Source organism: Moschus berezovskii, chromosome 19 (assembly GCF_049115385.1).
Source record: "Moschus berezovskii isolate FMDL1 chromosome 19, NW_MosBer_1.0, whole genome shotgun sequence".
Taxonomy (NCBI): domain Eukaryota; kingdom Metazoa; phylum Chordata; class Mammalia; order Artiodactyla; family Moschidae; genus Moschus; species Moschus berezovskii.
Window position 1 is genome coordinate 75745193 of NC_142478.1, and position 10322 is coordinate 75755514.

Sequence of the window (10322 nt, forward strand, 5' to 3'; positions counted from 1 at the left end):
GCCCTCCCTCTGTCCCCTTCTCTGGGCGTGGGCATGGCTCTGCTCCAGGGGCAGCTGGGCCATGGCCATAGGCACGAGCCTCGACGAGTGGGAAGCGGAGCTGTCCAAAGGGAACAGCCTGCCTTCTAGTCCTGGGGCTGCGGGTCCTCCATGAGCTGCAGCCTCCCAGAGGGCAGAGGTCCCCAGCTCCCCTCAGCTGTCACCACTCCCAGTTCTGAGGTGCCTTCCGGGGCCTGCCCCCCAGGTTCACATCACAAACACCAGCAGTTCAGCATTGGTTTATTCCGGCCCTTGTTGGCTTGTTTGGGGGTGAGGGGCGGGCTCAGTGGCCTCTGTGGCTGCTGCCTGGCTATCCCTGGGCAGGTCTTGAGGACCCCAGGTTCTGCCCGTGGCCGTCTAGGTGTTGTTCCAGAAGGGCTAGTTTCCACGGCCCCTAAGAAGCAGGGGAGATCCTGGCTTCCGGCAGGGCGTCACCTGGGTGTGCTGGTGGAGTCTGGCCCAGAGACCTGTGGGGCTCCAGGGCCCCCGCACCATTGGGGTGCTCCACCCTCTCAAACAGAATGAGCATCTCACAGTGTGGGGTCTGAGGGAACAGGTCCACAGCCACAGCCTTGACCGGCCGGAAGGGAGTACCCTTGACGCGGTTGGACGGGGCCCTGCAGAGGCTGTACAGGACAGGGCACAGTCAGGGCAGGGGTGTGGCGGGACCTCCACAGGGGTGAACCGGGCACCCAGCCACCCACCCAACAGCACACTCACTCCACAAAGTTGCCCATGGCTGCCCGCGGGTTGCAGGAGACATACAGCAACCTCTGGAGGTTCTCCGCCCGACGCACGGCCAGAACCACCTTGGAGTCTGAGAAGACACAGAACCTCACAGGGGGTCCCCAAGGGAAAGGCCCAACCAGCCCCTGGGCAGCCTTCTGCCTCCCAGGAGCTCTTAGGGAGGTGTGCACTCACGCAGGCCGGCACGGGGTGGGTCCAGAATGGCCACAAGCTGCTGGGAAGCCAATCTGCTCACCAGGGTGGGCACCAGCTCCTCAGCCCTGCCACAGTGGAACTCCACGTTGCTCAGCTCTGCAAGGGGCAGAGCAGCTGTGTCAGGCGCCTGCTCCCACAGGCCCGCCGGGCTACCCTGCCCTTCCCGCCCCAGGAAAGCCCTTCCCTGCGGGGCAGCCCCAGGTGGTGTGGTGTACCGTGGGCCTGGGGCCCACGTCCCGCCGGCAGTAAGGGCTTGAGGCTGCCACCGCTGGCCCTCACCATTGTCCAGGGCGTTCACCCGCGCGTCCTCCACGGCCTCCTGGGACAGCTCGACCCCCACAACTCTCTTTACCTTCTGGAGCGAGGAGAGGAGGGACTGATGACCGCCCAGCCCGGGTCTCCTGGGGCGGTGCAGGAGGAGCTGGTGCGGGGTGGGGGGTGTACAACAGGAAGGGGGACGACGAGCGGGGTGGGGGGGCTCACCCGGGCCAGGGCCAGGCCGATGGTGCCTGTGCCACAGCACACATCCAGCACCGTGCTGCCCGCGTCCAGCTGCGCCCAGTCCTGGATGAGCGAGTAGAGCACCTCGGCCGCAGCGGTGTTCACCTGGGCGTGGGCCGGGCCGTCAGAGCAGCCCCCCGCCTGGCTCCCTCACTGCTTCCCCGGCTGCAACTCCCTGGGTGCCCCAGGGCCCCTCCCAGTCTCCCGGCTTAAGAACACAGCTCAGTGCTGCCACCCCCGGCTTCCTGGTGAGGGGCGGCCCTGCGGGTCCCACAGCAGCGGGCACCGCGGACCCCGCCAGTCGCCCTGGGGTCCCCCCGGATACTGTCCCATGGCCCTCCTGAGCCCAGGCTCCGGCCACCTGGAAGAAGGCGTGGGGGGAGATGCGGAAGGTCAGTCCCAGCACGTCCTCACGGATGCACCGGTCGCCCGCCACATGCTCCAGGGGCAGGCCCTCCTGGCTGGGGCTCTTCCTGTGGGTGCAAGAGGAAAGCTCAGTCACAGTGCTTGTGAGGGTCCCCGCCCCCGCCAGCCCAACTACTGACCTCTGTCCTTCCTCCACGAAGTAGAGGCAGGTCACCCCACTGGCCTTGCCTGACCCCTCCATGAAATACTGGGCCAGAGCCGCCTTCAGCCCCGCCAGCTCCTCCGGGCTCAGGTTCTGGAGCAGGTGGTAGAAAGGGCCAGTGAGACTGCGTCCAAGCCCACTCTGGCCCAGATGCCCCTCTCACCCGCTGCCCACGCGAGACCTGTGGGTGGAAGTAGGCAATGGCCATGGCTTGGCCGCGACGGCTGGTACGCACAGTCAGCTGCTTCCAGTGACCCGAGTACGTCTCTGGGTCGTATGCAGAGTAGGGAGTGGACCTGTGGGAGCCACAGAGGGCCCTGAGTGCCCGCACCTGCCCCCAGCTCTGTGTCCTCCAGACCCACCACCAGAGCCCCCTCCTGGGTGGGACCCCATCTCCTGCTCTCAAACAGCTTCGGACATCCCAGGCCGCCAGCGACCTCACCGGATGAACTCCTGGAACGCCTTCACCACCTGCTTGGTGGCCCCAGGGATGTGCACGGTGTCGAAGGGGGCTGCCACGGCACACGTCCCGCTCTTGTACTTGCTGAGCCGGCAGCCCACTGTGTTGTCCTCCCCGTCCACACCAACACCAACCAGGAACTCGCACTTGTTCCGATACTCGGTCTGCAAGAAGAGCCAATGGAAACATGCCGGTTCTTACTCTGACCGTTCAGCACAAGCAGCACAGAGGTGATGCGAGGCCCAGGCTCCCACACGGGCCTGGCAGCCGAGGGCACCATGCCCACGGCAACCAACAGGCGCTTCCTGAGAACCAGAGCAGCTCTGAGAGCAGGAGGACCAAGCGGGGCCCCAAGGCCTCACCTGCTGGGGGGAGGGCCGGACGCCCTCCAGCGGGCAGCAGGCTTTGTTGTGTTTGTGTCTCTGTGAAAGCAGCCAGGGCAGCAGCGCACGGTTGGTGCTCCCGATCTCCCTGTGGGCAGAGGAGGGGCCGCGGTGGGGCTACAGACCCCGCCCCCGCGCCCAGGGGCGCTCAGGACCCGCTGTCCTGAGGCAGGAACATGTGGCTCTTACTGGGCTTAGCTCCCCGAGAGCCTGTGTGCGAGGTGCAGGGAGCGGTCTGGGCAAATGGAGCGCCCGGCCCGGGGTGCCCGTGCCCACACTCACCTGGCCAGCTTCTGCAGCACTTGCTCACACTCCTGCCGCTTCCGCTCCAGCTGCTCCTCGTAGGGAACAGCCCAGAGAGGGGTCACGACGTCGGCGACGCACGCGGCCGGGCCGGCGGGGAGCTCCCCCCGCCCCTCCTGCCGCCTCTTCCTGGCCAAGGGGTCAGCCTTGGGTCTGGCCAGGCGCGCGCTAAGCGGGCGGCCCTTCCAAAGCGCCCCGTGCAGCACGCACAGGGCCTTGTCGCGCTCGGCGGCGCTGCGGAAAGTCACGAAGGCGCAGGGCGGCTGCCCGAAGAGCTTCGTCTTGTGGGGCTGCAGCCCGAAGCGGCCCAGGAAACGCCGCACGTCGCTGAAGCTGGCGTGGCGCGGCACGTTCTGCAGCTCCAGTTTGAAGACCTCCGAGGTGAACAGGCCGGCCCGGATGTAGCCGTAGGGCCCCGGCCCCGCGGGCCCGGCCGCCGCTGCCGGCTCCTCCTCCCGCCGCGGGCCCGGCGCCGCGGCGCCGTCCTGGCCGGGGTCCCCGACGTGCGCCCGGCCCTGCGTGCAGACAGCAGGCGCGGGGCTGGTCGCGGCCCGCGCGCCCGGAGCCCCGCCCCGGCTTCCCCAGCCTATCGCGGCCCCGGCCCCCGGCCCAGCCGGCTCCCCCGCACCGTACTTCGCTGTCCAGCTCGTCCCCCATCGTTCGCAGCGTCCGCCGCCTCGCCTGGGGCCTGGAGCGCACACCGTCCGGCCGCGGCCTGGGAGGGGCCGGGCCTCGAACCCGCGGTGCTCGGGGCCGGGCCTCGGCCACCCGCTGTGCCGCCCGCCCGCCAGGGGCCCGCGCCGCCTGCTCCCCGGGCCCGCCGCCCTCCCGCCCGGCCGCCGGCGTGCACAGCGGAGGCGCGTCTCTATCGGCCCCACTTCCGGCGATGTCATCACAAGGCGCCGATCCAGACCCCTCCCCCGGCGCAGTCCTCGCGCTCCAGGGGCGCGCGCGCGGCCGCGGGGCGGAAGTGCGTGCGAGGGCCGCCGGGAGTGCGTGCTCCCCGCGCCCCCTCCCGGCCTGCCTGGCTGGCCGGGCATGCGCCGCGGGCGTTTTGGCGGGAAGCGCGGGGCGGGCCGGACAATGCGAGTGTCCGCCGCCCGAGCCCAATAAAGCTGCGCCGGTTTTGAATCGAGGCGCGTTTCCCGCCGCCGGGGTCAGGGGTCGGGGTTCGGGTCGCGGGGCGGAGGGAAGAGCGACCGAGCGAGCGAGCGAGCGAGCGGGCGGGCGGGAGGCGCCGGCGCCAGACGCGGAGGAAGGAGCTGCGAGCAGCCGCCGAGAGGCCGCGGAGCCCGCGACGACCGAGCCCGCCGAGCCGCCGCCGCCGCGCCCATGGCGGCCGCCAAGGTGGGCCGGGCCGGGCGAGCGGGCCGGGGCGGGCGCCGAGGGGCGCCGGGGCCGCTGCCGCCGGCGGCCACGTGGGCGGGCCGCGCCGTCTCCAACCCCCGCCGGCCCTCGGGCCCGGGCGCCGCGCCGCGTGACCTTGGGGCGGCTGGGCCTCGCGCCCGCCCCTGGCCGCCGCCGGCCCGCTCGGCGCCCCATTCATCCGGTGCCGGTCCGCGAGCCGCTACCCGCCTCCGCGCCCGCGCGGCCTGGCGGGCGGCCCGTGGCCCCCGGGGCTGGGGGAGGGGGGTGCCGTCCGGCCGAGTGGCCGGCGGAGGCCTGCGTTCCTGGGCCGAGCCGGGGAGCTCAGTCCGGGCGTCTTACCCTCCCGGGCTATGGATCTCCAAGCCACGTGCTCCGTGAGACAACCCAAAACCCGATTCTTTGTGCCCTGTAGTTAGTCGTCCGCGCTGGATCCGAACTCTGTGGCTTTTATTTGCGTGAATCCTCTTGATTTACACGCGTCATTTCCCCAACCGAGATAAAATTGTTGGCAGAACTGAATTCTGCATACATAGTAGCACGCCGCCGCAACTTTTAAGCGAGAGCACAGATTTTTCTCACCCAGTAAAAACTCAGAAGGGTTTGTAAGAGGAGTGCTCGAATCGAGGGCACCCCCCCCCCCGCGTCGTTGTGCCCTTAATCTGCACGTGGCAGTATCTGCGTTCCTATCTTACAAATGACATGCGGGAGCACGGGGGAGTTTGGGGAGTCTGTGAGGTGGTGTCGTGCATCTGAAGGAGGATGTCGGAGTCTGCTGTCTCACTGCAGACTGGAGAAAGGCTTTGGGGGTGACAGGCCCCTCACTAGCGGGAATGCCTCGCTCAGGGCACTGGTGGGGTCTGGCGCGGCCAGAAGGGCCACTCACGTCTCCACGCACCGCTGCAGGACACCCACGAGGACCACGACGCCTCCACCGAAAACGCTGATGAGTCCAACCACGACCCCCAGTTTGAGCCGATAGTGTCTCTTCCCGAGCAAGAAATTAAAACGCTGGAAGAAGATGAAGAGGAACTTTTTAAAATGTAAGTTGGCACCTTTTCAGAAGCAGGCACAGCCACTTTGAGGTCGAAAGTGCTTTTTTTACAGGTGTTACGGTCTTGGCTTGACCTTTAACCACAGGGTTTTGTGATGGTTACTCCCCTGCTGGAACTAAGCTGCTCATGAATGCACTCATTCCTGGCCCCTGGGACCCACACTGCCCTCAGGCCTGTCCCACCCTGTCCACAGTTGATGCCTTCACAGGCCCCGGCTTTGCCGCCTCGCCTTTCAGACCCCACAGCCCTGTCTGTGGTTGAGCATCGGGTCTGTACCAACACTGTCTTTGTTTTCTTCGACACTGGCACCCTTTGAAGCTCCTCAATTTCCGATTCAGTATTTTTAATGTACGAAATGATGCTTGGAATTACAGATAAAAGGTGGGTGGTTAGTCATTGAAGTTATGTTTTTTAAAAGTCATTTGTGATCTTGGTGCCTTCAACGAGAGGTTATGGTGGCCATGTCACCTTGAAGCAGCACTTGCAGAAGCCATGTGGCTAGGTGATTGTGACAGGATGCCGGCACCGCATGACACGCAGCTGCAAGTCGGAATAGCTGGGCGGTGGGAGGGAAGGAGGGGCCAACTCTCCACCCCTTCAAGCTCCCTTGGAAACACCAGAGTAACGGTTTGAGTGCTCTGCTGTGGGTCAGAGGAAGGAAGCAGAGGCGATCACCAGCACTGCGACCCCTCCTCTAAGACTGGGAGGCTGAAGACCAGTCCCGAGTGCCTGGGGTGGGAGCGCCGTCTGTGCCTCCCCGCCTCCCCAGGAAGGCCAGGCCAGCAGGAGGGGCCTCCTCGTGGGCACACTGCTCCCTTGATGGTTGCGTGTGGTCCAGCGAGTAGTCTCCGCAGGAAAGGGACCGGCAGAGCTGGGATCCTTGACGAGGCAGAGGGCCGGGCTGGGTGGTAAGGCCTGAGTAGAGGCCTGCAGCCTATCTTCCCAGCAGAGGAAAGGCTCCTCGTCCCCTGCCCGCATCCTTGGCGCCAGGGAGCCCGCCCCCGCACCGTGATGGCCGCCTCGGCCGGCAGTGCAGTGGGTCCTTTGAAAGGTCAGGCTTTCCTGTAAGACTTGGAGTTCGTTGGGCCTCCTCGCTTTTCTGTTGATGTCCTGACCTGCAGTTCTGGAGTAAAAGGCAGGGATGTCTGGCGAGGCCTCGTCCCTCCTACGCCCGCCTAACGCTTTGCCCCACGGCTTTCCTCGCAGGCGGGCCAAGCTCTTCCGGTTTGCTTCAGAGAACGACCTCCCGGAGTGGAAGGAGCGGGGCACGGGGGACGTCAAGCTGCTGAAGCACAAGGAGAAGGGGACCATTCGCCTGCTCATGCGCAGGGACAAGACCCTCAAGATCTGCGCCAACCACTACAGTAGGCGGGGAGAGGGGCGGGGCCTCCGAGGGGCGGGAACCTGCAAGATCTGCACCAATCACTGCAGTAGGCGAGGTTAGGGGCGGGGCCCGTCATGATCTGCACCAGTCACCACAGGGAGGGGCGGGGCTCTCGGCACACGGGTGACCCGGCAGGAACCAAGAGGGTCCGGGAGGGTGATGTGGCTGGACAGGTGGGGACAGGCCTCCCAGTACCACAGTCCCATCGACACTCGTGGGCCAGCCCCCGCGCCAGCGCTCCGACGTCTTCCTGCCCCGCCCAGCCCAGCCTGTCGTTTCTGGCCTGGTCCTTGTTCCCCAGCCCAGTGTGAGGAGTTTCCGAGGGGTTTTCCCTGACCCTACTTCTCCCAGAGCCTGGCCGGTCACCGAATTTCCGACCTGGTGTGCAGGTTGGTGGGTGGTGGCAGAGAGGGGCCTTGAGTGCCCGGTAGGTACGTGGGCTCACCCGGGGTCTGGGCAGTCTCGGGGCTGAGCGTGACGTGTTCCTGGGGCTGGTCCTGGGAGGCTTCTGCCAGGCACGCGGGGCGAGTGTGGCCATGGGGCACTCTTTTCTTGGGAAGCTGGTCTCCTTGAGTCCCTGCGTGGACTGAGTTATGGGCGGCTACGCAGATTCCTGGACGCGGCTTGATCTCCGTGGTGTGCAAGCTGGTCACGGGCCTTCGGTGTCCACTTCCAGCGGCCTCTTTCCCTGGGATGTCCCTGGGCAGTGCAAGGCCAAGAGTGGTGGGTCTCCTTCACCCCACTTGTGGCTTATGCATCTCGGCTACAGCCCTGCCTGCTGTGGGCTGGGTCCTGATGTGTGGCCTGGCATGGACTCGGTCATGTGGTGGACACCCTGTTCAAGAAGGCTGGGCCTGCCCAGCTGCAGTCCACATCTGCCCTGGGTCTGCTTGGACAGGGACAGGGCTGGGGGCGGCTGGTGGTGAATGGGTCTGGTGGCATTGGAGACCCCTGCTGAGGTGTCCTCATGGTCAGGGAATGGCTGCCCTCTTCCCAGATTCAGGACAGTCCTGCTTTTAAGTGGACACGGGGAGTTTTCAGGGATTTGGGTAAGATCCAGACCCACAAGCCTTTGTCTGGGCCTGGTTGGCGAACCCCCAACCAGGCTTTTGCTCCAGTCAGGCCTTTAGGGGTCAAAGTGGGGGCCGGCCTGGCAGCCGTGCAGTCCTCACGGGGCTTCTCCCTCCAGTCACGCCGATGATGGAGCTGAAGCCGAACGCGGGCAGTGACCGTGCCTGGGTCTGGAATACCCACGCTGACTTCGCCGACGAGTGCCCTAAGCAGGAGCTGCTGGCCATCCGCTTCCTCAACGCCGAGAGTAAGTGGGCCTGGATGCGTGCGGGGGGCCCTCCGGGGAGGCCTCCGCTCACAGGGCTGTGCCCGGCCTGTCCTCCCCGGGCCATGGCACCCTCCCGCTGGTGTTGTCGAGAGTGGCACCCAGCCACTGGCTGCCTGGTGCCAAGGAGGCCTCGCCTCTGCTCTGCGGGGCCTGCTCCAGCACAGTGCCTGGCAGGATGGGCTGCCCGGATGGGAGTGAGGTGTCCATGGGACCCTCCAGGACTGCATCCCCCTTGCTGCTCAGGGATCTATGGGGGTATCCTCTCTTATCTCTGCAGATGCACAGAAATTTAAGACGAAGTTTGAAGAATGCAGGAAAGAGATTGAAGAGAAAGAAAAAAAAGGTGCCACAGACCCGTGGAGGGTGGGGGGCCTCTGCAGACTCACTCTGCATCCAGCCGCAGCCCCAGGCGGGTGCTTTTTCCGTCTGCCACAGGAACTTGCCGGGGGGCTGTGACCTCTGCCCTGTTAAGGGCAGCGCAGCTACCCCGGTACATGAGTGTTTTCTGGGGGTGGGATTGCCCTGTCTCCCCAGGGCCACGGGGGCTTGGGGCGGTGCTTGCGGTGCCTACTTGGTTGGGTTTGTGCTATCACCTGCATCCCGGGTACATGCTCACCTGGAGACACTGGGGCACAGCTGGCTGCCTCATCTCCCTCTGACCACACCCCTATGTGCCCCAGGGTCTGGCAAGAACGACAGTGCCGAGAAGGTGGCGGAGAAGCTCGAGGCGCTCTCGGTTCAGGAGGGCGAGCAGCCCCAGGACGCGGCCCCGGCGGCAGCTGAGGAGGAGCAGTGAGGCGCCCTGGGCACCTTGCCCCCCGTCTCCCCTGTTTCTTTTTTTAATTTTGCCCTGCGCCTTCTTTTCGGTTTGTTTTTATTCTGTTTTGTTTTTACAAGGGACTTTATATAAAGAACTGACTTCCAACATTCAGGTTGTTTTTTTCTAAGTTTTTGCCCTCATGAAGACAACTTCAGAAAATCCATTCCCTGGTCACGAGAATGTACCGTGCTAACTTTCTTTTCCATAGTGGAAACACTTATTTATAGTCATCAAAATAGCGAATAAACAACACATTTGAAACCTGCATGGAGGCAGGACGTGTGTGCGCCGCCCCCTCGCTCTGCCCCTGGCCTTGGGGTGAGGACTTCCACCAGGTGCCCTCGATGCGCCCCGGGCTTTGATCGGGCGTCTTTGGGTGGCCCTCTGCCCTGGCGGAGCTGCTTGTCCGATCTGGAGCTGGGCGCAGCCCCATGACCGTCCTCAGAGAAGACTGTCCCGCGTGGCTCCGGCCCTCTTGTCTGGGTGGAGGTGGGGCATCCTCCAGGGGGCAGGTCTCCCAAGTGCACAGTTGGCGCCTGTGAGGCCGTGTGTCCTCTACAGAGACCACCTGCTCCGAGGGAGTCCCGTGGGGGTTTGGGGAGCACGGCAAAACCCGACCGGAGGATGCCTGTGCTTGGCCCTGAGCCAGGCTGTGTGGGGCGGGGCGAGAGGGTGGGGTGGGGAAGGGAAGTGGCTGCCCCGTCCATGTCAGCCCCCGGCCTGCACTTAAGGCCCGCTCCCCGCTGCCCTTGGGAAGGGATCCCACACATCCTTCCTGCCCATGCCCCGCACTCACCCCTACAGACCCAGAGACCCTGAGGAGCAGGGCTAGGACCGCAGTGTGTCCTCAGGACCTCAGGCCACTGGAGGCAGAGGCAGCTGGGTAGAGCCAGGAGGTGTCTGCTCCCTGCCTGCCTGCGGCCCTGGGCCTCCTGGGGGCTGCTTCCCGCTGGGCAGAGGCTGTGGCCAGGGGTGGTGGGAGGACGCCCACACCATCTCTTCTGTCCAGCAGCTGCCCTGGGGCCCCGGCAGCTGAGCGGCCCAGGCACGTGTCTGCGCGGGGTTCTGGCCACAGAGAAGCAGACGCACCCCCCATGGATTCCCACCTGGGGAGGGGCTGAAGGTCTTGGTTTCAGAGCAGGGGACCCAGGCTGGCCCGACCT

General features: G+C 65.5%; 2 protein-coding genes and 1 non-coding gene across 4 annotated transcripts; 2 read left to right on the forward strand and 1 right to left on the reverse strand.

Moving 5' to 3' along the window:
• Positions 1-262: 262 nt before the first annotated feature.
• On the reverse strand, positions 263-4075 carry TRMT2A (tRNA methyltransferase 2A). 2 transcript variants are annotated; one of them, XM_088828413.1, is made up of 12 exons: positions 3830-4075; positions 3176-3711; positions 2873-2981; positions 2493-2674; positions 2232-2346; positions 2028-2143; positions 1844-1955; positions 1465-1587; positions 1261-1336; positions 1022-1077; positions 760-856; positions 263-665 (listed from the first exon to the last, which is right to left on the reverse strand). In XM_088828413.1, exons 1-12 carry the CDS (start codon positions 3851-3853, stop codon positions 418-420), a joined length of 1794 nt encoding a protein of 597 aa, XP_088684539.1. In that variant the 5' UTR covers positions 3854-4075; the 3' UTR covers positions 263-417. The 2 variants fall into 2 exon arrangements, with proteins under 2 accessions (XP_088684539.1, XP_055260369.1); XM_055404394.2 differs by having other exon boundaries at positions 961-1077; positions 3830-4073.
• Positions 4076-4247: 172 nt separating this feature from the next.
• On the forward strand, positions 4248-9266 carry RANBP1 (RAN binding protein 1). Its single transcript, XM_055404397.2, has 6 exons — positions 4248-4543; positions 5468-5604; positions 6823-6980; positions 8190-8318; positions 8617-8682; positions 9020-9266. The coding sequence occupies exons 1-6, from the start codon at positions 4529-4531 to the stop codon at positions 9133-9135; spliced, it is 621 nt and encodes a 206-aa protein (XP_055260372.1). The 5' UTR covers positions 4248-4528; the 3' UTR covers positions 9136-9266.
• On the forward strand, positions 8716-8839 carry LOC129542960 (small nucleolar RNA SNORA77). Its single transcript, XR_008683213.1, has one exon. It is a non-coding gene; the product is annotated as a small nucleolar RNA SNORA77 (small nucleolar RNA).
• Positions 9267-10322: the final 1056 nt, after the last annotated feature.